The sequence below is a fragment of the Gopherus evgoodei genome, chromosome 1 (assembly GCF_007399415.2).
Source record: "Gopherus evgoodei ecotype Sinaloan lineage chromosome 1, rGopEvg1_v1.p, whole genome shotgun sequence".
NCBI lineage: Eukaryota > Metazoa > Chordata > Testudines > Testudinidae > Gopherus > Gopherus evgoodei.
In genome coordinates, this window is record NC_044322.1 from 195,883,794 (window position 1) to 195,910,727 (window position 26,934).

The 26,934-nt window shown below is 42.2% G+C and overlaps 1 protein-coding gene across 1 annotated transcript in view; it reads right to left on the reverse strand.

Moving 5' to 3' along the window:
- Positions 1–26,934, reverse strand: part of TMPRSS7 (transmembrane serine protease 7) — a 91,696-nt gene that overhangs the window by 38,351 nt on the left and 26,411 nt on the right. The window contains exons 9-16 of the mRNA XM_030548553.1: positions 19,851–19,987; positions 18,787–18,894; positions 16,882–16,992; positions 15,685–15,801; positions 4,717–4,894; positions 3,541–3,809; positions 2,750–2,886; positions 421–582 (exon numbers count right to left, since the gene is read on the reverse strand). Coding sequence (XP_030404413.1) covers positions 421–582; positions 2,750–2,886; positions 3,541–3,809; positions 4,717–4,894; positions 15,685–15,801; positions 16,882–16,992; positions 18,787–18,894; positions 19,851–19,987 — 1,219 coding nt within the window. The remainder of the gene's footprint in view (positions 1–420; positions 583–2,749; positions 2,887–3,540; positions 3,810–4,716; positions 4,895–15,684; positions 15,802–16,881; positions 16,993–18,786; positions 18,895–19,850; positions 19,988–26,934) is intronic.

Below are 26,934 nucleotides of genomic sequence, written 5' to 3' on the forward strand. Positions count from 1 at the left end.
AGAGTAGATGATCTGGTGGTCCCTTCTGGCCTTCAACTCTATGACTCTTTTGCCGAAGCTGCACAATTGTTGTGACTTGCATGGTCATTTCCCATTGCAGTCATTGTCAATTTTTCAGAACTATTATGGACAGAGCAGTTATTTGTCCTAGCATACCTGTGGTCTACCTTAAACATCCCTTGCACTAGGCTTTTCAGACATGCAAAATACAATCTCACCCTCCATCTGAACAGATGCCCTGCATTTTCTATTTCAACAAGTAGAATGTTTGGACATTTTGAAGCTAAGGCATTTGTGTGATCTGTGATGCATGCAAAAAAATTGAACATCCACCAACTGTTTATTAATATGATTTTAATGGAGATAATCCAGATACAATATACTTTTTGTTGCCATTTGACCATTTCCAGATTACAAAACCAAAGGCACATATCTGTGAATCCACGGAGAAAACTTTGACACCCTGGTGTATACACCAGGGAAATTTGGTCTTCCACAGCCATAACCCCAGCTAACAATGCCAGTCAAAAACCACTTTCCATCACCATTGCTTCGACATGAGAGAGGTCCTCCAGAATCACCCTAGGAAAAGAATATTTTAGTTTAGATATTCTATGGTAAAGAGTAATAAACCTTGGGCAAAAATCCACAGTATACACTTGGGCAACACTCCATGGATCTCAGTGTAAGTTTTGCTTAATGACAAAAAAAACTTGGCCCATTAGGTCTGATTAGGAATAAAATAAATAAATTCAGTTAAATACAATGTAGATCATACTAATCCATTTGTATCACCTATACTATTGTGTGTTTAATATTGCTGTCATCAAACATGCTTTGGATATGATCTTAGAGTTCTATAGAGGCTTATTTTTTCGCCCAAACTAGGGGTACCTACATTTGCTATTGAAAAGTATTATCTTTATTAAGGGATTTAATGCAACACATTTTAGGATTCAGTATCATCCTTGCTACTTAGAACAAAGATCAAATTCTGCCCTCTAATATATGCACATGTCCCATTATCTTCTATCATACCAGCAGCTGCATACATGCATTTGAAGAGCAAAAAATTAGGCCCTAAACGAACAGTTCAGCAATAACATTCCACAAATAGCTTGTTTAACTCCCGAATAAAACATGAACAAACATTTAAGTGGAAACAGGACTGGACCTTTAAGTCAAATACAAATAGAAAAAATGTGGAGCTCCTGAGTGAGAGATAGCCAAGCATATTTGGTTTAAATTGTGTTTCTCCCTTTCTATGACACTGTACAGTTTAACAGGCTTCAGAATGAAGAAAATGTATATGGACAAATAATACAGCATTTGAACATAGGGGAGTATAATAAAGAAATCTGCTGTGAATTATAGTAACCCTTGTAAAGCACCAGACAACTACAATGCTATAAGAGACAACCCAGTGGCAGTATTCTCTTCATCACTAGGATACTGGTAACAGTACTATTTGCAAAATTTCATAGAAATAGATGATCCACGGTATAGTTCCTCCACATTCGTGATACAAATCTAAAGTCAACATTATGATCCGAGTCTACTCTGCTTTGAGAATTTACCCCATGTCTGACAACTGGGAGCCAACCACCAAAGCGCCATTAGGGTAATTACTAGAGCTGGTCAAAAATTGTCTAAGAGAAAAGCTGCTTTGGCTAAATCAATGCATTTTACAGACGTGTACTGATTTCATCCAGTATTTTGAAGGAAACAATTTAAATATTTTTCAACTTCACTGTTTTGAATTTCAGAAATTTCAACTTTTTTGTCCCCATTTGGAAATTCCAAGTTTTGACTAGATCTAAGAATCACAAAAACCAGACAGCTACAATTTGCACCAATGGTGCTTACACCAGTTTTCAATAGGACAAGGCATCAGTGCTGCAACTTGTGGCTTTCCTTGAGTATGTTTGATCACCCACCCACTCACATAGCTACAGTAGCGTTAACTCCTGATTGGTGGATTGGGGCAAATTCCTTATGTAGGCAAAGCCTTAATTTCTTTTACTATCACTTTCCAACACTAGCAAAAGGACAGGACACGATTACGGCTCAGTCCCACTTCCATCCAGGCCAGGCCAGGATTTAAAAACTCTCAGATTCTGGCCCTCAAGTTTTAAAAGAGCAGATATACTCATCTTAGTGACTGAGCAAAGTGATTGTACTAATGGCATTACTGATTTCTATGTTTATTGCCTCTCAGTGATGCCACATCAAGTATGCTATTCACTGGTAAAATTTTGCTTGCTAGCACTTCAGATGTCAACCTAGCAATCTCAACATGGCATTCAAGAGTCAGGCCAGGTTCACGCTTACTTTTAAGTCTTCATTTGTTTGAAGGCAGTATTTATCCTGAGAATCTGTGATCCTGACTTGCATTTGTGTGGCCCATTGGCCCTGTAACTGAAACTTAGTAAACAGTGCTATTGATACACACAAAGAAGTAGGTCTCGGCTTCTTCTTTGCTGTGTTGGTTTTGTAGTACTAACCAGAGTAATAATATTTCCTTTCCCACCACTGCCAACACATTTAATGCTAGTGAAGTCAGCACACAGATGGCAGATCTGCCGATAAAGAGGTCTTTTGCACAGCTGTTTTTCAGAGCAGAACTATACTTACATCAAGACAGTTAACCATTGATAAAATGTTAGCCAATAGTTCTTTACCACTTATAATGCAACAACGGAAGATCAAAAATAATGATTTAATTTGAACTTTATAAAAAAAAACCTACTTTACATCCATCTTTCGTCCCAGACATCACCCCCGCACATAGCATCCGGGCTGTGATAATTCCATATGTGGAATGACACAATGTTTGGTCAACAATTTCTACCTCGGCTTTCTGCAGAATTGCTGAACCCTGGTCATCTGGAAAACATTGACAGAAAGCCAACCTGATTTAACAGGCTTGAAAAATACTGCTCATGTATTTGACAGTTAGCGTGTTTGCTCCCTGCCTAACCGTGTAACTTCTGTTGCTCCGGATCTATACAATTATCTCAATGCAACCCATGAAGATAATGTGTTGTTCAATACAAATGTAAGTTCAATACAACTTGTGTTAAACAATTAAGTTCCTTTCTTTTAAAATGTACATCCACCTAACACCATACAAAGATTGGATTAAACTCACATGGAACTCAACTACATGAGCACATGAGATTTTTAGCTCTCTATAGAAACTCTAGCCTGTTGAGTTCTCCAGGCAGGATGTCAAGTTACCATTAGAACTAACTAACTGTCTTAGGGTCTGGAGTTAACCTCCCTAAAACACTGTTTCTAGCATCTTAACCCCTTTAGACAGGAAGAACAGAACAAACACACTATAGGGCAGTAGGCAATAAGGAATCCTGCCCCATCCCCCCATTTGAGTGTAGTCCTGCTTAATGCAGCAAAGAATGAAAACTAACTAGACACAAGTCAAATTCAGCTTTGGAGTGAGCCAGTACAACGTCACTCGAGTCAATGGAGATACTACAGAACTCAGGTTGGCCCTATGAGTGAATGAAAGTAGGAGCTCACTTGCTTCTTGCCTTTGACCCCAGCCTGTTATCCAGCACTTCTTGCCACTGTGTGTTTTATGTGAAAGTGGAGGTATGCAGATCGGCTGAATGACGTGTTTCATTGTGTCAGGCCATGGCATGCTTAGCTGTAGCAGTGCAACATCATAGTCATAGTTTCTGCTGTTATAGTATTCGTGAACAATGATTCTTCTCACCGCAGACACAAACTTGGCATTCCCTTGAGTGCGCATGCCTAAGTGCGCAGTCCAAGTTCGAGGATCGGATAGCCTAACAATGGATTAATGTACAATCAATCTTCAAGACAAACTGTTGGAAACATCTTCAAGACACAATGCCCAGGAAAACCCTGATGTTGAATGGGTTTAAAAATGGCAATTTTTAAACCCAAAAGAAGAAAACCCAAACCACAAAATATGGAACTAACAGAATATATGCTGGTATCACGTTTTACGCAAAATGCTTTTGCTGCAGCTTCCAATTCCCTTTTTAAGTTTCCTTGTTGTCTTACCTACATTGTAATTCTTTGGGACAAGGACCTTGTCCTCACACCTCCCTGTAAAAGTGTCTAACTTGCTTTTAGCAGCACACTGTTAGTAATACCACCTTGTAGATACCTGCATCTGAGGCCTTTTCTACACTGGTGGCAGCATATAGGGTATATGTAGCTACACACTACAGTGAAAAGCAGGCTGTGTCCACACTGTGATGTGTAGGTAGCTATACGTGGCTCTGATAGTGGGGAGGCAGCAAGACACTAGACTGCTAAAGGTTGGACAGTAGATCTGTGAGGCACTGCTTGGGAATGTAGAAAGCTGCATAGGGTATATCTCGTAAGGTTCTGGTATGGCTTTTCCCACCTAAGCAGAGCCTCACAGTCTACGCTGTTATTTATATCCATGCTGTGAAGGCATGCAGTGTACGTACACAAAACACGCCACCAAAACTTAATTTAGACTATGTAAAATGAAAGGTAAATTTGAAAACTGGACCCCCCCAACCGCATCATTAGGAATTCTGTATATATGAAGTGCAGAGGTACTAATTCATAGTATTAAATTAACTGAAATCAAGTGACAGTGTTTAGTTAACTCACCCTGTGCCATATCTACCAGAAACCACCACATTCAGAGATACTGAAATGCGTCAAGTGCATTAAGTGGATGTCATTGTTTACCTGTTTCCTTGAAAACAATGAGCTGCCGACAGAATCCATTCCCTTGAGATCACTGATGCCCCACAATAAGCAACTCCAACAAAATGGAGGCTGACTTGCCAGGGCCATTCACCTTCTTGTGCATCAGAGCCTCCTATGATTCGATGGTAGATATTGCTGATTTTACTGCTGCCACAGCCTTTAAAAGAAGATAGAAATAATGATGTAAGCAGAGTCAGGATAAGCTCTACCCTGACATCTGGTGGAAAGAATTTCAGAGAGTGTATTTGCATAGGCACGCCTACCCCATCGCAGACTGCCAAGTTGTGGGACTGCTTTGTGACAAATGACTCAACCTCAGTTGGGTGGTACTTGCTAGACAAGGGACATGGGTTCCAAAACCCAGTGAATTGAGAAAGGCTGGGGACAGGTATCTGTGGCCAGGTCCACACTAGAGCGTTAAATCGATTTAACGCTGTAACCATCCACACTACAAGGCACTTAAAATTGATTTTAAGGGGTCTTAAAATCGATTTTTGTACTCCAGCTAAACGAAAGGAGTAACCCTAAAATCGATTTTACAAAATCGATTTTGGGCTAGTGTGGACGGAAATAGAAGTTAATGGCCTCCGGGAGGTATCCCACAGTGCACCAGTGGCCGCTCTGGACTGGTAAAGGAACTCTACTGCTGGCCAGATACACAGGAAAAGCCCCGGGAACTTTTGAATTGCATTTCCTGTTTGGCCAGCGTGGAGCTCTCAGCAGCACAGGTAACAATGCAGTCTCCTGGGAATAGGAAAAGAGCTCCAGCGTGGAACACGCAGGAGTTATTGGATCTGATAGCTGTATGGGGAGAAGATTCTGTGCTATCAGAACTGCATTCCAGTAGACAAAATGAGAAAACTTTTGAAAAGATTTCTAATGCCATGAGACAGAGAGGCCATAGCAGAGACTCGGTGCAGTGCAGAGTTAAAGTGAAGGAGCTCAGACAAGCGTACCAAAAGACCAAAGCAGCAAATGGCAGATCCGGATCTGAGCCAAAAACATGCCGCTTCTACGCGGAGCTTCACGCAATTTTAGGTAACTGCGCCACGACAAGCCCCCCCTTGTCTGTGGATTCAGAGGTGGGGGTAGTAATCTCAGCCACTGCTGATGATTCTGCAGACGGCGAAGATGTGGAGGACGAACAGGAGGACGACGAGATGGCAGAGACCACACAGCACTCCATTCTCCCCAACAGCCAGGAGCTTTTCCTCAGCCTGACAGAAGTACCCTCCCAGCCCTCTCAAGTCACTAGCACAGACAATGAAGCCATGGAAGCGACCTCTGGTGAGTGTACTTTTTTAAATAAAAACCATAGTTTAAAAGCAACCGTTTTTTAATGATTGATTTGCGATGAGGGCTTGCATGCAGTAGCTGGCATTAAAGTTACTGGAAAAGTCTGTTAACATGTCTGGGGATGGAGCGGAAATCCTCCAGGGACATCTCTATGAACCACTCCTGGAGGTACCCCAATAGCCTTTGCAGAAGATTTCTGGGCAGGGCAACCTTATTCCATCCACCATGGTATGAAACTTTACCACGCCATGCCTGGAGCACGTAATCGGGTATCATTGCATGACAAAGCCTAGCTGCGTATGGCCCCGGGGATTGCTGGCATTCAAGAAGCATAATTTCTTTTTCTCTTTCTGTTATCCTCAGGAGAGTGATATCGTTCATGGTCACCTGTTAAAAAGTAATGTACTTTATTAAGGGGACAGAGATGACCATTCCTTCGTTTCTGCTTTCCTGCTCCTTTAATAAAAAACCTTTCCTAGCAGTTAGCCATGTGGGGGATGGTAAAAACCTGCACATTCCTACGGGGAGGTGTCTCTAATGGCGCTGACCATTTTAGCATTTGGGCAGCAGGAATTATCGCTGCTTAATTGCCAAGGCATAGAGGGTTGAGGGGGGAGGCAGTAAAGTGACCTGCCATTACAGCAGACATGCAGAGTAGGGGGGGGAACCATTCACAATTTTCCTCTAGTGCTTAACCTTTCTGATGGCATAAGAAAAAAAGCAAAAGATTAGCTTTTTAGCAGTTTGGCTGCCAAGCATGAATGTTACCTGTTAATAGCCAGGGGTACAGGGTAATAAAAGAGGTTGCACGGTTCACTGCCATTAGCCTTACCATCTCCGCCAGCAAGCTGATTTGTAATCCCCGGACCTGCATCTGTGTTGATCTCTGACACCACAGCCGCAAGCACTAAATACTAAAAGAATCCAAAGGCGACCTTGTAGTGAAGTGACATGTGCTACGTACGGTGAATAGTGTAGTTCACTGTGAAAGAGTATAACCATTGTTCTGTGAAATGTATCTCTTATGATCCTTCTATCACTCTTTTCCCCCACTCATGCAGCTGCACATTTTTCAATCCTCCCTACCACACCGACGGATAGGTCAGATAAGGAGAATAAGGAAGAAGAGGACACAGGAGGAGATGTTCACAGAAATAATGGCAGTAACCCCCAGTGAAAGAGCTCATCTGGGGGAGTGGAAACACGTGGTCGCAAAGTACAGGGACGCTGCCAGTGAACGTGAGGACAGGAGGGACGCTCGAGATGAGATGTGGCGGCAGGAAGATCAGAGGTGTAGGCAGGAAGATCAGCGGTGGCGGGCTGCAACGCTGGAGCTGCTGCGCGATCAAACTGACATCCTCCGAAGTCTGGTGGAAGAGCTGCGGGGTCACAGAGTGCCACTCCAGCCCATGTTTAACCTCCCTCAGTACTCACCATGTCCCATATCTTCCACACCCAGACGTATAAGAACGCATGGGGGAAGGCTTTCTGCACCTGCCCACTCCACCCCTGTGGACAGTCCAACCAAAAGGCTGTCATTACATTGAAATGCCCTTAATGGCATTTTTCTTCCCTCCTATACTCCTCCCAAACCACTCCCGGGGTACCTTTTCATTTCTTTTACTCTTCTTATAAGGACATGCTATTCAAAGGCAGTGGGAGGGTGGGTTGGTTACAGATAGTAACTTTATTTCAATAAGCAAGCTGTTATGGAAGGGTGGAGGGAAGCTTGCTTGCAGCAGCAGGAGTCAATACATGGTGGGGGGGAGGTTCATGAAGGGAAAAGAAACACAGCAGTCACACCGTACCCTGGCCCATGATGAAACTCGTTTTCAAGGCTTCCTTAATTGCCTTTGTCTTCCCTCCCTCCCATCCTCCTCCAAAAACCCCTACTTATGTATTTTTAAGCACATGCTTTTAAAAGCAAGAGGGAGGGTGGGTTGCTTACAGGGACTGACTTTTAATAAAAAATACAATGTTTTCTACAGATAGTAACTTTATTTCAATAAGCAAGCTGTTATGGGAGGGTGGAGGGAAGCTTGCTTGCAGAAGCAGGAGTCAATACATGGCAGGGGAGGAGGTTCATGAAGGGGAAACAAACAAGCAGTCACACCGTACCCTGGCCCATGATGAAACTCGTTTTCAAGGCTTCTCTGATGCGCACCGCTTCCTGGTGTGATCTTCTAATTGCCCTGGTGTCTGGCTGCGCGTAATCAGCAGCCAGGTGATTTGCCTCAGACTCCCACCCCGCCATAAAGGTCTCCCCCTTACTCTCACAGAGATTGTGGAGCACACAGCAAGCAGCAATAACAAAGGGGACATTGGTTTGGCTGAGGTCTGAGCGAGTAAGTAAGCTTCTCCAGCGCACGCTTAAGACGGCCAAATGCACATTCTACCACCATTCTGCATTTGCTCAGCCTGTAGTTAAACAACTCCTGACCACTGTCCAGGCTGCCTGTATATGGCTTCATGAGCCATGGCATCAAGGGAAGGGTCCCCCAGGATAACTACAGGCATTTCAACATCTCCAACTGTAATTTTCTGATCTGGGAAGTAAGTCCCTTGCTGCAGCCGTTTAAACAGAGCAGTGCTTCTGAAGACACAAGCGTCATGAACCCTTCCTGGCCATCCCACGTGGATGTTGGTGAAACGTCCCTTGTGATCCACCAATGCTTGCAGCACCATTGAAAAGTACCCCTTGTGGTTTATGTACTGGGTGCCCTGGTGCTCCGGTGCCAAGATAGGGATATGGGTTCCATCTATGGCCCCCCCACAGTTAGGGAATCCCATTGCAGCAAAGCCATCCACTATGACCTGCACGTTTCCCAGAGTCACAACCTTTCATAGCAGCAGCTTAATGATTGCTTTGGCTACTTCCGCACAGCTGCCCCCACAGTAGATTTTCCCACTCCAAATTGATTCCCGACTGACCGGTAGCTGTCTGGCGTTGCAAGCTTCCAGAGGGCTATTGCCACTCGCTTCTCCACTGTGAGGGCTGCTCTCATCCTGGTATTATGGCGTTTTAGGACAGGGGAAAGCAAGTCACAAAGTTCAAAGAAAGTGCTCTTACACGTGCGAAAGTTCTGCAGCCACTGCGAATCGTCCCACACCTGCAAAACTATGCGGTCCCACCAGTCTGTGCTTGTTTCCCGGGCCCAAAATTGGCGAGGAATGGTTAGAACCTCCCCCATTACCATCAGGCGCTCCAAAGCGCGGGGGCCCGCGATTTCGGAGAACTCAGTCTCCAAGTCCTCATCAGTCTCGTCGCCACGCTGCCGTCGCTGCAGCATCCTCTCCTGCATTTGCTGCTCATGGTTCAGCATAGACAGCACGAGAATGCGTGAACTGTTTACAATGTCCACGATCAAGGTACTGATCAGACCAGGATCCATGCTTGCTGTAAAATGGCGTTTGCTCACTTCAACCAGTAAAAAACGCGCGAAATGGCTGTCTGCTGCTTTCAGGAAGGGAGGGGGTGAGGCTGTACCCAGAACCACTCACGACAGTGATTTTTGCCCCATCAGGCACTTTGACCATGTGTCAAAGGTGGCAGGTGAGCTGATTTTTGATGGTATGCAGCAGCAGGCTGAGCGGCTCAGCCCATCACTGCTCTGGGGTTCCGGCTGCTGCCCTATTGCCAGCTGGGATACCAGCCATCGGCCCCACTCAGCACCTGCTGCTGGCCTGGGGACCCCCAAGGAACCCCAGGCTGGTAGTGGGCTGAGCAGGGCAGCTGAACCACTCAACCTGCTGTCAGCCTGGGGTTCCATTCACTCAGCCAGCAGCGGGCTGAGTGGGCTGGTGGCGGGCTGAGCAGGGCCGGTGGGGGGTTGAGTGGCTCAGTCTGCTGCCAGTCTGGGGTGCCAGCAGCACTCAGCCTACTGCTACTCCGGGGTTCCGGCTGCCGGCCCCTTGCCAGTCAGGAGCTCAGCTGCCAGCCCCACTCTGCCTCCTGCCAGCCTGGGTGAGCAGAATCCCAGGCTGGTAGCGGGCTGAGGGGGGATTGGTGGCCAGGATCCTGGCTGGCAGGAGTTGGTGGTCAGAACCCCAGACCAGCAGCGGGCTGAGCAGGGCCTGGGATCCTTGTCTAGGGTTCCAGCCACCAGCCCGCTGCCGGTTTGGGGTTTCATTTACTCAGCTGGCAGTGGCCTGAGCAGGACCGGTGGCCAAGACCTCAGATAATAACAATAGTTTATTTATATAATATAGACAGAGAGAGAAACCTTCTACAAACATTAAAATGTATTACTGGCACGAGAAACCTTAAATTACAGTGAACTTGGCACACCACTTCTGAAAGGTTGCCGACCCGACCCCTGGTATAGAGTGACCATATGTTGTACTAAGATTCTCCTGCTTTTTTTTTTCCCCTGTGAGTCAGTATAACTTTTGCCAGCCCAGAAATTGGGCAGCCAATGTTTTACGTTTTCACAATGTTTTCTCCAACTTTCATAAAGTAAATACATAGTTAATATGAGTTAAAAAGGCCAGGGACACTTCTTTGTGAAGAATCTGTACAGCAGATCATGCCCATAGATGATCCAGAAAAGAAATTTGAAGTTGAATTTTTTAATGTTGTGATGGATAAAGCAGTATCTGCTGTTGATGAAAGGTTTAATACCTTGCAAGTACACCATGAACAGTTTGGATTTTTGTATGACATAACTAAATTCAATGAAATAGGAAAACAAGAGCAACTAATGACAAAGTGCAAGAACCTAGAGAGCCTCCTGAAGCACGGTGATAGTTTTGATTTAAATGGACTTGAACTGTACGAAGAATTGAGTACACTGTCATCAATGTTGCCACATGCAAAATCTGTGATGGACATTGTACAGTTTATTCATACCCGCAAACTTGTTGACATATATCCTAATGTGTACATTGCCACTCATATTCTACTGATAATTCCTTTAACAGTAGTGTCAGGAGAACGGAGTTTCTCAAAACTAAAGCTCATTAAAAACTATCTCCGCTCTACAATGAGTCAGGAACACTTAACTGGTCTTGCTATTCTTGCAATCGAACAAGACACGACTTTGTCTTTATCATACGATGACATTATTACTGATTTTGCAGCCAAAAAAGCCAGAAAGATTGCTTTTAATTAAAAACAAATCTTTGTTTCAATACCTCTTCACATAAATTTCCAATAAAATTTTGATAAATAAAAAAAAATTTGCATCATTCTGTCATCAGAATTTTTTCTATAGTGCTGCTTCTTTAGTGCTAGTCCATCAGCATTACAGTGTGCTTAATTAAGTTAAACTGGTTTTAATAACGTTAATGTGGCAAGTTTTCCAATACTGTAAGCTTATGTTTGTGTTGCTAAGAGCAGATCAGGCACAGGGGCACCAGTTTAATAATCTCGCCTAGGGCACCATAAATCCTAAGGCCGGCCCTGCTAGCACCCATCATGTGCAAAGATGCTTCCCAAATGGAGGAAGAAAGAATCCTTCTCCCCACTATCTTCTTCAGCAAAGGCATTTTGAAATGCATTTCACTGAAAAGCTCTGAACTGAAAACCCTGGAGACAGGGGGTCCTAGATTTATCTTACCTATTCATGGAAAGAAAAGATGGTCTTGTGGTTACTGCACCAGACTGGGGAGTTCTGGGTTCTCTTCCTAGCTTTGCCACAGACTTCCAGAGCAATTGTGAGCCAGTCACTCACTCTCTGTGCCTCAATTCACCATCTGCAAAGCAGAGATAACCCTTCCCTACCTCGCAGAGATGTTGGGAGAATAAATTTACTGTGGGTGGCTTTCAATATATAAACTAGACAGGGGAAAAAAAAATAGATACTATTCCTACCCCCACTCTCATGTGCCTGAACTTGAGCTGAAGGCATCCCTTCTGGAGGAGCTACATGGCATTACTGAACTACTCTAATTGTTGCCCTTCTCTTGAAACTGTAAAGAAAGCGGCAGTTGAGTGGCAGCCACAATGGGGGGGTTTATGACTTGAATACCTCTCCACTCGGGAATGGATTGGGGCCGAAAAAGTTTGTTTATTTCACACAGACTACACATAGAGTGGTCAATAACCTGGAGTCTGAAATCACTGTTGCCAGCTCTTGCAAATGTATGAATACATCAATTTTGGCCCTGCTTCTGGCTGTCTCACAATGACATGAAAAGCTCCACTCACCACGTGACTTAGGATACAAGGGAGAAAGCTCTCCCCACAAGGCCCTGTTACCTAGGAGACAATGCACTAAACTATAAATCCATATACCATGAAGTCTTGTCCCAGCTCTTCCACTGATGACTGTTAACGTTTCTAGGCATTTCACCACCTCTATTATGAGCCACTCTTTTTAGGAGTTTCATACTCCTCGGGGGTTAACTATCATTCATCCATCTCACAGTTGAGGTAATTAAGAGTTTGCACGAGGTCACTTCAGAAAGAATGGGGGACTAGAACCCAGGTCTCCATTATAAGAGACCTTAGTCGCAGCCATATTGCCACAGGTCATTCAGAAGGAAAATGGCATATTAGGTGCCTCAATTAGCTACATTAACCATGTGGCTCTGTTTCACTCACTAGCAGTTAGACCACTCATAGACCTTTATGGCACTGCCACTACTTCCATGCTAAGAGTTCTGGGTGGGAGGTTAAACTCAAGTGCTAGAGGCTCATGCTTTTAGATCCATCAGACCTTGGTTCAGCTCCCAAGGATGACTCAACAGGAGGCTTGTTACATTTGATTGTGTTAAATTACAACCACTAAATCACAATCTGTTCCCAGAGCCAGGAAATTAAACCAAGAAGCGTAACCACCAATAATGGCTCTCAGATATGCTATCAAAGGAATACACAATTATGTGTTTTGTCTCCCTCGATAGACTTGTCTACAGCAAAGATAATAGCATGCCTTCCCTCTCACCAGTTATTCCTATAGTTTAACTGAAAGAGGTCTGTGGGAGGGATCTGAAGGTTGTGCACTTATGGTGCACGCAGGGGTAAAAAATGTACTTCTGTATTCAATTTAATATAAGGAGACCAGGATATTTTATGTAGCAGAACACTGGATTTAGAAATGAATTTGTTGCGCTAATAGTAATTTTCCTTTTTATAGCCTGCATTTTCACTGTGTGTGTTTTGGTTAATGGAAACCACCACTTTAAGAACAGGATATGTCCGATAGCATATCTGAGATGCAGCAACGTGTGGAACATTCTGCCTGAAGTCCCCCAAGAGGAGTGGAGGACCGTACCTGCCTCCAAAAAAGGTCATAAGTGAGTTAGCAAACTTACCCTTTCCACAAAGCAAGGCCTCCTTTTCAAAGGTTGTTTGGTGGGCAGCCCTATACAAAAGGAGCTTGGCTAGTCCTGTTCCTAGCTCCCATATCACAAACTCATTGCCATGTTTTGCATAAGAAGGTAAGCTCTTCAGGTGAGAGATGCTTTTGTGTTTGTACAGTGCATAACAATGAGGTTAGACTTTAGGGTCAGAAGGGACCAATATGATCATCTAGTCTGACCTCCTGCACAAAGCAGGCCACAGAACCTACTCATCCACTTCTATAACAAACCCCTAACCTATGTCTGAGTTATTGAAGTCTTCAATTTGTGGTTTGAAGACCTCAAGCTGCAGAAAATCCACCAGCAAGTGACCCATGCCCCACGCTGCAGAGGAAGGCGAAAAACCTCCAGGGCCTCTGCCAATCTGCCCCAGAGGAAAATTCCTTCCCAACCCCAAATATGGCGATCAGCTAAACCCTGAGCATGTGGGCAAGACTCACCAGCCAGCACTCAGGAAAGAATTCTCTGCAGTAACTCAGATCCCATCCCATCTAACATCTCATCACAGATCACTGGGCATACTTACCTGCTGATAATCAAAGATCAATTGCCAAAATTAAGCTATCCCATCATACCATCCCTTCCTTATCTGGTTTTAAGACTAAGCTTGATAAGATATGTCTTTTGCCCCCACTACTCCCCTTGGAAGGCTGTTCCAGAACTTCACTCCTCTAATGGTTAGAAACCTTCGTCTAATTTCAAGTCTAAACTTCCTAGTGTCCAGTTTTTACCCATTTGTTCTTGTGTCTATATTGGTACTAATTCCTCTCCCTCCCTAATATTAATCCCTCTGATATATTTATAAAGAGCAAGCTTTTCCCCCCCTCAGCCTTCTTTTGGTTGCGCTAAACAAGCCAAGCTCTTTCAATCTCCTTTCGTAAGACAGGTTTTCCATTCCTCAGATCATTCTAGTAGCCCGTCTCTGAACCTGTTCCAGTTTGAAGGTTCTGACCTTATTTGAGTTCTCTGGCTAACTCATTTAAAAAGGGGACAAAAAATAGTGTCAGTATAAATTAGAAGGAGCTGGCAACACTAATTTGGCATGTGCATTGGAGTGGGCAAGTGGAGTTCAAAAATCAGATGACAAACAAACAAAAAACAAACAAACATGATTTAAATTTTAAGTGTCATGATTTTTTTTTGGTGTCCAGATTATGTTTTGGGATTGGCAATACTGTGATGTGTATGTGAACAATTTGCTGGTATAAAGAGATATAAGTATTCACAGTGAGACTTATATTTGTAGCTAACAGATTGGAAAACAAACCAAGATTCTACCTTCTCATCATGCCAACATAAGATATTTATTATTATTGATTACATGGATTGCAGTAGCACCTCGGATCCCAATCACAGCACCACTGTAGGCACAGTACTAACCTAACATGAAACGTTCCCTGCTAAAGAGCAGGAGCCTACATTAAGTAATGGAAGAGCAATACAAGAGCAATACAATAAATGAAATAAACAGATGTCACTTGGATGGCACAGATCTTCATTATAGAGAATCTCTTTTTTCATGCTTTGATCCGCATTAAAATAATTCATGTTACCACTTAAGTTCCGAATGGTGTTGATTAACACTTGACCTTGAAAGAGGCAGGTTACACTTCTCAGAGCGATTTGTCTAATACCACCTGCAAATTCAGGCAGATATTATTCCATTGGTTTAATCACTATATTCCATGCTGTACTTTTTCCTGTGCACAGAAGACTGTTATCCTGTGATGTCAGCCATGCATCTTTCATTAGCACACAGCTCATAGTAAAAAAGTTAGATTTTAAGTTATCTTGAAAAGTTATAGTTTATCCTTGGCGTCTATTCCTTCTTCCAAATCTACCATGATCCTCAGAAAATTCAAATCACCGATGATTTGCTGAAGCATCCATCCTCTTAATAGGATTTGATCATCATGTATCAGGTACAATATCCTCTAAAATAAGTGACTGGGGAAGCTGGGGCACCAATTAAAAAACTGTGCAGTGTTGGCAAAATTTTAACTAGAATACATCTGATTCTTTGACTGGCTACCCAACTTCACTCTGCAGCTCGTCCTGCTCTCTAGCTCCCCAGACAAGAATCTATTTTCAACCTGAACATTAAAAGCACACACACAAAAAAGTTTGTGTTGTGAGGAGCCTTAACTCTAACACTAAAAAACCAAGAAAATTCCATAACAACACAAATCAGACCCAATATCACCTGATTTCCAAGCTTCAACTTATTAAACACACTCTGAACACACTTACCACTGAGTAGAAAGTGTGTGTACTTTAAATTGGAAACAAAAATGTAATTTAAATATAAAAAGCTAAAATTTGAAGATTAATATTTGAGAGACTTACTGCAATTACTTTCATCACTTCCATCAAGACAATCCGCTGTCCCATCACACTTTGCATTTTGCTTTCTAATGCAGATATTATCTCTGCATTTGAAAGTATGGTTGGTGCAAGGAATACCTGAAACAGGAAAAAAAAAGGAACCATATACTTCTGGACTGTCAATCCAACAGCTTGGACTAAGAATTGTCTCTACTTAAAGGGTCGGCCGAACCCCCACTACCAGGGCCGGCTCTAGGCACCAGCATCCCAAGCATGTGCTTCGGGCGACACTTTTCAAGGGGAGGCATTCCACCCCACCTCCCCTTCTTTTTTTCCCCTTGGGGCAGCAAAAAACCTGGAGCCAGCCCTGCCCACTACAACCCCCTCCTGTTAGATATTCAGCTTATACTGGCAGAAAAACTGAACGGAGTAAGCTATACTAGCAAAAGAAATTTTTTCTGATATAAGCAGCATCTCCAATAAAGCTTTTGGAGACATAGCTACATTGGGAGGTCTGGGGTTTTTTTCCCCCCCATGCACCTAACCAGCAGTTATTCTGTAAAAATTTAAGAGTAGGCAGGGCCTAAGTGTTGACTGGAAAAAAATGGAAGTCATAGCAAATATGTCAATGCTTCTATTACAACAGCATAAGTTAACCACAGCAACTCAATGAGGGAAGCTTTAATCATCATATTTTAGGTAAGGAGTATTCCAACCTCTGTGTCCTTCGTATCTTTTCCTATTCCTTCTTGGGTCACATAAAATAAATGAAATACTCCTCATTTTTTGCCAGCTCAGAAATATCCTGTGAAATTTCACATGCCTAGAATAAAAGTTAAATAGGCCTAAAACATGGCTAGCCTGAAAAAAATATTTTTGTAGCATTTCCTCAATTTTGGTCTTTTGGTGTCTTGCTGTTATGAGAAATATCTGTGCTTCAAACAAAAACTATGCATGTCTGATTCCTAATAAGACTTATCTCTTACATAGCTCTTTATAGGCATTTAGTCCTAAGAGCAGCCTCAGAGGTTTGTTGGGCTTTTTTACAAGCATTTCAAGAAGCTAAGCATCATCATTTCATGCCTACATAAGAACAATTGTCCAAGGATATTCATGTTAGAGATTGACTATGCCCTTTAGAGTATTTGAGCCAGATATTCCAACTAGAGTTGGGTAAGTGATGGAGAGGAAACATACTTGACCAAAAAGTAACCATACTTTTGGTGCAGTTCTGCTCATCTCTGCCATCCTCACAGTCACGTATTCCATTGCAGGCAAGTGAAGTATACTGCATCAAGAAGCTGGCATTACAGTTCTCTTTGGACACAGCTAGAGCAGGAAGAAAGCAGGAGGTCAGCAATGCAAATATCATGGCTAAATTTGGACGGCTGAGTAGAGTTCTATTAATGCCACCCTGCCACCATCTAAAATATTTATACATCTTCCTCTATTACCAGGTACTTTACAAAGGTAAGTATTATTACTGTCTTATGCATGAGCAAACCATGAGAGAGAACACCACTAAGTAAATTACCCAAGGTCACAAAACTAGTCAGTGACAGATTCAAAAATTAAACCCACTGCTGTTGTAATTCTTGAGCCTACAAATGTATCCCAATTTTTACAGCTGAGATCACAATTAAGTGTAAGTTCATAAGATGTCACAATAACCTCTAACAAAAAATAGTGATACGAAAAGATACAAATGGAAACAGAAAGACTGAATTAGTCCAACCAAAAAGGCCTCCTGAGATAACTCAAAGACTGTGTTATGATCATGCCTGGTAAACAAGGAAAGTGTGGAACAGGATATTAGTGAACCAATATTAGTGTGTTGGAAACTAAGCCTAGTTGGTGGCCAAAACAACAAGAGGATGGTCTATTCTATCCATTGCTGCTTTTGGGCTCCTTAAAGAAGGAGACTTTGGAGAAAAGTCATCATGGTTGCCACCCCACCATCTCCTGGGACACCTTTGTAGCATCCTAATCTGAAAAATGTCCTGGCCAGACTGGGCCAGAGAGAGGAACCCAGATAACATTGCCACATCCCCTGGCTCCACCTGAATCCCAGTCACCACTTGAGATGAAATGGGATTGGATTTTAACAAGAACAAACAGCTCCAGCCAACCACAACTAATTTCTTCTCTTTTCCCCCAAAAGAACAAATATTAACATTGTTAATGCCATCTAAGAGACTCATTTTCCTACTAAAACCTCTCTAGCTAAAGAGAAAGGGAACAAGCAATATTATTAAAATTAAAGTCTTAATACTTTACATTTCAAATGCTGTAACTATTTTTCCTTCTTCTCTTTCTCTTTAATAAAAAAGTTAAAAGGATTTTTAATCATGTGTTATCATGGGGGAGGGATAGTGCAGTGGTTTGAGCATTGGCCTACGAAACCCAGGGTTGTAAGTTCAGTCCTCAAGGGGGGGGGATTTGGGGATTGGCCCTGCTTTGAGCAAGGGATTGAACTAGATGATCTCCTGAAGTCCCTTCCAACCCTGATATTCTATGGTACTAAGCAGGCTGAGGTCTCAATATACCCTAACCATTTAAAGCTGCACAGGGTCAGGAGTGTGGTCAACTCCTTGAGCCTGTATATTCCATCTCAATTAATACAGTACACACTATTGATTTTAATTGTAACTGGTTATTTCCAGTCTGATGTTCAGCCATCCCTTCCACAATAGTCTTCAGATAATGGATCCTTAATGCCTGAAGGCTAGCGCACTAACCCGCTATACAATCTGTCCCCATCAGCACCCATTAATATGCATTTAGAATAAAGTTGCATTGCTAAGATGAAGAGGATGGGAAGTGGGTAGGACATAGAATGTTTTAATTTAACAGCATCACCCTCCAGAGGAAAATAAACATGACTTGTTTCAGTTATTTTTGGATAACCTTTATCCCCTGACTCTTTAGTATCAGCATCTTACCTGTAGCAAATAAACAAGGCTCACAAATTTTTCATATTTGTTTAAGCAATCAAATCTGAATTTATCTTAAGCCTACAAAAACAGGCTGGAAGTCTCAAGTTTTCTAGTACTCTCTTCTTCAAATTCCAACAGAAAACACATTCTTTGGGTTTCCATTTGCAAATGATAAGCAAATACTAACCACAAAAGAGTTCATCACTTTCATCAAAGCAGTCATTGATGCCATCACAGCGCCGAGCCTGCTCAATGCATAGGCCAGTGGAACATCTGAAGTACTCGGCTGGACATGCTGAAGGCAAAATGGATAATCTATAAATTCTCTGCTTCCGAATATTTGTAATTCACAACATGAAAGTAACACCATTAAAATATTGTAAGGAAACAAAGTAAAATATGTTTAAAAATATTGTTAGCTGTCATATTACTGCCACCTTAACTTATTGGAAAGCAGTTAATGTTAGCCATACTGTTACTCTTCACTCAACTTTCACCACAAAATCAAGCACGGCCTGATTCTATTTTTAATATTCAGATTCCTTTCTGATGCCCATTTCTGTTTATGCATTTCAAATGCAAATGTCACTGCTGTATGGACCAGTCCAGTTCTTGTGTAGAAGATGGGCATAAGAAAGTGTAGAGTATAAGATTTATACACACAGTCCCCCTCAATTAAACATCTCAGTCGGGATTTTTTCCTATTATATCTCATGCATTTCCCCCACCCTCAAATACATCTTTTCTTGTTATGCTGCCCAATAAATATTCCCTATATTTTCACACCAACTACCTACAACTTCTGCTGTTCATAGCTAGCTCTTTAGTTATGATTGCTGCATGACAGAGTATGTAAACTCAGAGAAAAAACTGTATTGGCAGAGTTTGTTAATTGGTGCACTGTTTGATTGGAGCAGCAGCAGCAAAGTAACATAGCAGAGACATGCATTAACAATGGCTTTGGGTGCGGGTGGGGACTGACAGAATGGCAAATTTAGCTGATATTTTAGATCACTGAACCAGTTAAATTTCAGAACAGGTACTGACTTATTTTAGGTTTAAAGTCTTTTCCTTAAGATTAGTGAAGAAAACAGGATTTCCTTGGAATATTTATTCTCAAGCTAATTCACAGGTTCTCAGGAAATCCAAAACTCATTTCTCATGAATCTTAAAACTAAACTTGTGATAAATATTTTAATTCAAAAAGGGATTTTATAAACATGCACGGGAAAAAATTGAAAACCATCTTACGCTGGCTGATGTTGTAGCTGCCATATTCTACCAGAAGCGGCTGCTCTGAAAGCTTGGAACTACACTGAAGCTCAATGTTAACTATAGAGCTTGCCACACGGAAAATTGTTTGGTGATCAATGTAGTAACCACAGTACCTAAAAATGAGTGATAACATTAGTTAAAAAGCTGCTTTTGCCCTAAAGTGCTTCACATACTATTTAAGTACAACCTCATCAAAGTGCAGCCACCTGGTACACAGTGTAGTTGCTGAACATATTTTAGCCTAGGAGACAAGTGCAAATGAGAAGTGTGATGTTAGCCCTCAGATCAGATGAGGCTTTTTTTTTTTTTTTTAAGGGGAGGGGGGAGAATAGGTCTCATCTGAAAAACACATGCACATTAAACTACATTAAACAATTTACTTCCCACTAAACTACAAAGGGGGAAATCGAACCTACTGCACTATTGCCAACCTCAACCATTCCAAAAAATATTGGGACTGACTTAAAAATTATGACACTTTATTTAAACAACACATTCAGGATTTTTGCATTATAGGTTCTGAGCCCTTAGGCTCTCACTGTATGCATTCAAGCTGTTCCCTGCAGAAGTGAGAGCTAGAAACTTAATTTTCTTTAATGAATACTGATATTTTTGCATGTAGTCTCTTGACTCCAGGAGCTGAGGCTTGAACATATACACCAAAAATCCCAAGACTCGTGATAAAATCATGAGAGTTGGCAAAACTGCTACTGGGATTTGAACCTGTGATTTCAGACAGGGTACGGTGATTTGCTGTGCAGCCAAAGTGCTCAGGCACCATGGGGATGATGGTGGGAAAGGGAAATCATCATAAACCATCTACACAAAATTCCTGTCACTGCAGGAACAGGCTTTAATGGATAAAGTGAACTAAAAATGTTAACACTCCAGATTTAAGGTAGAAATGAGGAAACGATGACAACTGTGTTAAACTGCTGACCCAGAAGATACATGGAAGCATTCATCTTCACTGGAACATAATTCTTAACTTGTAATACAGCACTCTCACTGCATTTGTTGCTATGTCCAGAAGCACCATCACCTGGCAATTAGGTTTTTAAGTTCCAGAATTTTTTTTTCCCGTATTGAATCTGTGCTGGGGGAAAAGGAGAAGCTCAGCATCGTGGGTTGACTGGGGCAGGGAGAGAGTGTTTCTTTCTCAAATCTTAGTATAATTTTACTATAGCTAGCCTTCTCCTTGTCAGTTTGACTAGTGCCATTTGCAAAAGAAGACTTAATAGCAACAGGCAGCTCCCTAAGTCCCCAATGTATTGATCATAGAATCATAGGACTGGAAGGGACCTCGAGAGGTCATCTACTCCAGTCCCCTGTACTCATGGCAGGACTAAGTATTATCTAGATCAGGGGTAGGCAACTTATAGCATGCGTGCCAAAGGCAGCACGCGAGCTGATTTTCAGTGGTACTCACACTATCCAGGTCCTGGCCACCAGTCCGGGGGGCTCTGCATTCTAATTTAATTTTAAATGAAGCTTCTTAAACATTTTAAAAGCCTTATTTACTTTACATACAACAATATTTTAGTTATATATTATAGACTTATAGAAAGAGACCTTCCAAAAGATGTTAAAATGTATTACTGGCACATGAAACCTTAAATTAGAGTGAATAAATGAAGACTCGGCACACTACTTCTCAAAGGTTGCCAACCCCTGATCTAGACCATGCCTGACAGGTGTTTGTCCAACCTGCTCTTAAAAATCTCCAATGACAGAAATTCCAGAACCTCCCTAGACAACTTATTAAAGTGCTTAAACAACCTGACAGTTAGGAAGTTTTTCCTAATGTCCAGCCTAAACCTCCCTTGCTGCCCATTGCTTGCTGTCCTATCCTCAGAGGTTAAGAACAACAATTCTTCCTCGTGGTAGTATCTGAAACATTCCACTGCATGTACAGTAGAAGGGTTTGGAAAATATAACAGGACCAAAATCTGAAACAGAATCTAACAACTTAGGGAGATTTTTTTTATGAGCTGGGTGTACTGAATGTAGCTATGAGAGGTGACTTGTTTGAATTGCACCTTTAACTTTCTAGCAGTCTTTCTGCCAACAAGGGCAGATGCCATTCTGAGAGGTAGAGCTGATGCAGTCTGTTACACATGCTGTCTCATGGAGACTTATTCTGTTTTGCTCTTTCAGTTAGTGCAAAATAATTCAAAATGGAACTAGATTATAGTTCTGTTTATAGCAAAATAAATACTGGACCCAAAAGCTTCACCATGAAAAGTTTTTGAAAACATTAAGGAAATGTTACATTGAAAGTATGTTTGGTATAGACATGACAAGTGAACTGGTGGAAAGATGCTCCCCAAATGGTCTTCTGGTGACCAGCCTAAATGGTCCCCACGTCCTCATAAAAATGTAGCATTCCAGGAGAGGGCAGGAAACAGTCAGAAGGATAAAGGAGGAACTGGATGGTTTTGAGAGAAAGGATACCAGGGAAAAAATAAGTTACCTGGCAAGCAAACACCAAGCCCACATCAACTATTAATATTCAAGGGCTTTTCCCTTTGAAAGCAAAGTCTTTAAACAAGTGGACTGAATGAAAGATGGAGAACTGCCTTGGGTGCACATCTAGTTTAAGCTGCCATCTTGGCAAACAGCTTCTCTGGATTTCTGCCTAGATGCCACTTACTGAATCTGAGAAAGCTAAATTGCCCAAAGATGCCAAGAACACTTAAGCCAGCCTGTCTAGCTGCATTTCTATGGCATCTTTCATCAAAAGATGCCACAGAGACTGCACATGATCTGTAGACACTGCCATAAAACAATATTTATATTTGGTGTGTATATTTAAAAATATATAAATAATAAAAGAATGCCATCCATCAACCTTTTAGACTCATTTTAAAAATAGAGTAAGCTTTTGAAAGTGGAAAAAAATTCTGATCAACATTTAAGCACTGAGGCTGGTCTAGAATTTGACACTAATAAAGGAAAAGTTCCCCAAACTAACTAACATTTCATCATTTCATAATCTGTCAGTTTTAAGGCCTTATCTACACTAGCAAAATATCCATCATTATTAAGAGGTGATAGCAATGGAAACAGTTGAATTGATGCTGAACACTTTGATTTGCAAGCATAGCCAAGAGCAGAACTGTTTCAAAAACAACTTTGGTTAACACCTACTAAACTCAAGGAAGGATCAGATGAATTATTGGATTTGAGGCACTGTCTGATAAGGACTGATTTGTAGGCTGGAACTAGAAGTTGCTTTTTATTCATTCTGTTTATTCTGGTAGTTCTGTTGTATTAATTAAGGTTCAATATCTGGGCCACAGGTGTTAAATGTTGGACAGTAACTGGGTTTTAAACAAGGTTTGATATAGAGACCTCAGCCAGCTTAATACGATGTCATACACACCGTTAATAATTTTAACCTTTTATTAAAGATACAGAAGAAAGGAAGACTGTGTTAACATTCACTTGCAACCTCACTGCTTGAAAAATGCCAGGACAGCACATGGTTTTACTCTGAGACCTGGCAAACTTCTAACAGCATTGGGCCTTTGAGGGCACTGCTTTTAGTTGTCAGTTTCTAATCACAGGCTTACAGCAGTGTTACAGAATACACAATTTGGCCAGCTAAGCCAGACACTTATTAGACAGAAGGAAAAGGGAGCGAGATAGTCAACAGAAGAAAGTAAATAGGGAAGGAAAATGACATATTTAGGTGGGAAGGTGGAGAAAAGGGGGCAAAGTCTCACATCTCAGGTGGTGTTTGGGATTTAGCTAAAGCCAGTATTGATGGGGATGTCATGGGGGTCCCCCTCTGGCCAGTATATTTCTCAAGATGATGAAGATCTGGGGGGTGTCAAGAGATGGTGGGATGGCAGCCATAATGGTGCTCTGGAAGCCAATTATCCCCCCAAAGTCTCTTTAGGAACCTCAAAAAGGTAGTGATGGGTAGAATTCCCCATCCTCATTATTCTGTCCACCAATTAGGTCTAGTTTCTAACACACCAATTTTTATTCACTGATCTCCAGTCCTCAACTCCTCTTGTTTACCAGGTATGATCTTAACACTGTCCTTGAGTTATATCAGTCAGCCTTTTTGTTTGGCAAAATTCAGTCAGTCTCTGTTTTGTACCTTTTCCCCTGCATCACCATTTATCATTACAAGTTGCTGTGACATCTTATGAACTTACACCTCACTTTTTATATTTGAACTTACAATTCGGGTAAATTTCTAGGCCCCGTTATCACAACAGGACCTGAACCCCATTCAGGGCCGGCTGTAGGCACCAGCGCGCCAAGCGCGTGCTTGAGGCGGCATGCCACGGGGGTGCACTCTGCCGCTTGCCAGGAGGGTGGCAGGTGGCTCCCCCGCAGGCGTGCCTGCAGAGGGTCCACTGGTTCCGCGGCTCCGGTGAAGCATCCGCAGGCACGCCTGCAGGAGGTCCACAGGAGCTGCGGGACCAGCGGACCCTCCACAGGGATGCCTGTGGGAGGTCCACCAGAGCCACAGGACCGGCGAGCTGCAGAGCCTCCCCTGTGGCATGCCGCCGTGCTTGGGGTGGCAAAATGGCTACAGCCAGCCCTGACCCCATTGTTCTAGATGCTGTACAAACAGATAAGAGCATATTCAATACAGAAGGTAGCAGAGAAGTTAATCAGTCCACTTCTCATGAGAATTCAAGGAACTAATGGACATTAACCGGTGTCTGTGTGCACCCCAAGCATCTGCTGTAAAGAATGGGAAAACTTGTTTCTTGTGAGGGACTTTGGTGCAATAAAGCTACCATGCAAAGCAAAATTAAGTATTTCTGACAGATGGAGGAGATTCTGCTCCAGCAGCAAATGGAGAGAGGTGTATGGCTTTTTAAATGGCATGAGAATGCAAAGTGTTTGTTGTAAAACCCCAAACCACATTCACAAGGGTAAGCAGAAGGGAGCTTGAGCAAATGCATTGTTGACCAAGCTCCCCCGTTCTGTTCCCATACTACTAGGATCAGGGACTTCCTGCACTTTGTCAAGGCCAATAGGAGTGCATGTGGTTCATTTGCCACATGCTTGCTAACACTCCCACAGCAAGAAGGGCCTGCCAGAGTGCGCACACAGCAGGAGGTTTATTAGACATCTGATTTCCCGCTACTAGCTAGCAGAGACCTGCCCAGCTTCCTTCCATACAAGGGACTCCACTCCGCACCCAACACACCTCTGTCGCAAAGAAACCAGCTAACATACTTGACCACTTGCTCCCAAAGCCAGGAGAGTCTGTCTCCTCTCACCCATACAAGATGACCTGCCAGCGACTACTTCTGATGGGACACACAATGAGGCGATGAAGCAGAGGATTTTTTTAAAACAGTTCCTTGTGGAAATTTTTACAGCTTATCACAGTATGTAGAATTCTTCTGATGGTGTTTTCACAACACAAACATTAACAAGAAGACATCTATTTCTGGAAGTCTGTAAAAATTTTAGCAAAATCAATTCTCAGAATGTGCACGCCCTCTGGGTAGGCAGAAGCTTTTTGGACTCACTGAATAGACAGCGGAAGTCATACAGTAGGACTTGTGGGTCCCTGACTGGCTAAACCTGTTCCCATGTAATCAGAACGGACAACTGTAGTAATTTAGGGTGGGGAGTCCCAGTTATCACAGCTACAGTATATTCCAAGGCCTTACTCCAATCCTCAAAACCATGCAAGTCTCCAGCAGTTTTTTTAAAATCAGGTTCACCCAACATAGCTAGCACTGTCATTAGAACAGGTCAGAACTGGACTATTTTGACCCCCCAAAAAACCTTGCATTGAGAAACTGAAAGAACTGAATTTTTTTTTTGGCAAAACACCCAAATTTTCCTATGCAAGCAGAAACTTGATGCAAAAGTTTGTTTAAATACCTGGTTTTCCTTTGAAAAGCAGTTTCAATGGAAAATTTGACCCAGCCCTAGCTGTAATATCACCGGGTTACCAATATCAGGAATATGGTCCCAGTCCTCACATTTGAAAATTAAGCCACTACAATAAAATTACCATGGGCCATACATTTTAAAAAAAATCCTATGAATCAGAAGGCAAACAGCTGGACCATAATTATTTTAAAAGAGGTTCTTCATGGAGAGATTCCCACTAATAAAGCCCCACCTCAGCTTCATTTTCAGATATCACACTGGATATGAAATCATCCAAGAAATCTTCTAACATCCTAAATCCTTCAAGGTTCTGTGACAATCAGTATCCCTATGTTCACCCTTTTTACAATGTTGCACAAAGTATGCCTTGCCAAGTATCATTTGAAAACTCCTATTTTGCTGATCATTACTGGCCTGTAAAATATGTGTGACAACATTCTATGTAAAGTTATAAGATTCTACTCTATGACATTGCTGAGACATGTTCCAAGTTTACAAAAGCAGGCACAAACTGGTTCCTCAGAGATAAAAGGCAAACTGATGCCTCAGACAGGTGTCAACAAAATCAAATGGATTATCACCTGTTTAAGAGACCATTCTTTGGCAGGAAAAAAAGGATGTGGGTAAGAAATCTACACTTTGGCAACAAAGTAGCTAGAGGTTCTTGTCCCTGCAGACTGTCTCCTGAATCTCAGCTGGAGGTGATTTTCAAAGAAAAAGAATTATAAGAAAGAGGAACAGATGCCCCAAAATATTCCCCACTTTCTCTTTGCTTATAGCACCAGCACCTCCTGAAGGACAAAGCAAGTAACACTGAACTGGGGGAGGAATCCTGATCGAAAGGAATCCAGCCAGTAAGACTGCTGAAGCATGTGGTGAGAGTGGCCTTTGCTTTGAATTAATTTAGCTTAACTTAGATACTAGTTTGTGGATTATTTTTTTATTTTCTTGTACCCAATTCTGACTTTTGCACCTCATTACTTGTAATCATTTAAAAATCTATCTTTCTGTAGTTAATAAACTTGATTTACTTTTTTTTCTAAACCAGTGTGCTCAGACTGAAGTGTTTGGGAAACTGCATTTGAGATAACAGGATTTGTGCATATACCATTTTCTATTAATAAAAACAACAGACTTTCTAGGAGCTTGTGTTGTCCGGGAGAGGAATGGGCAGTACAAG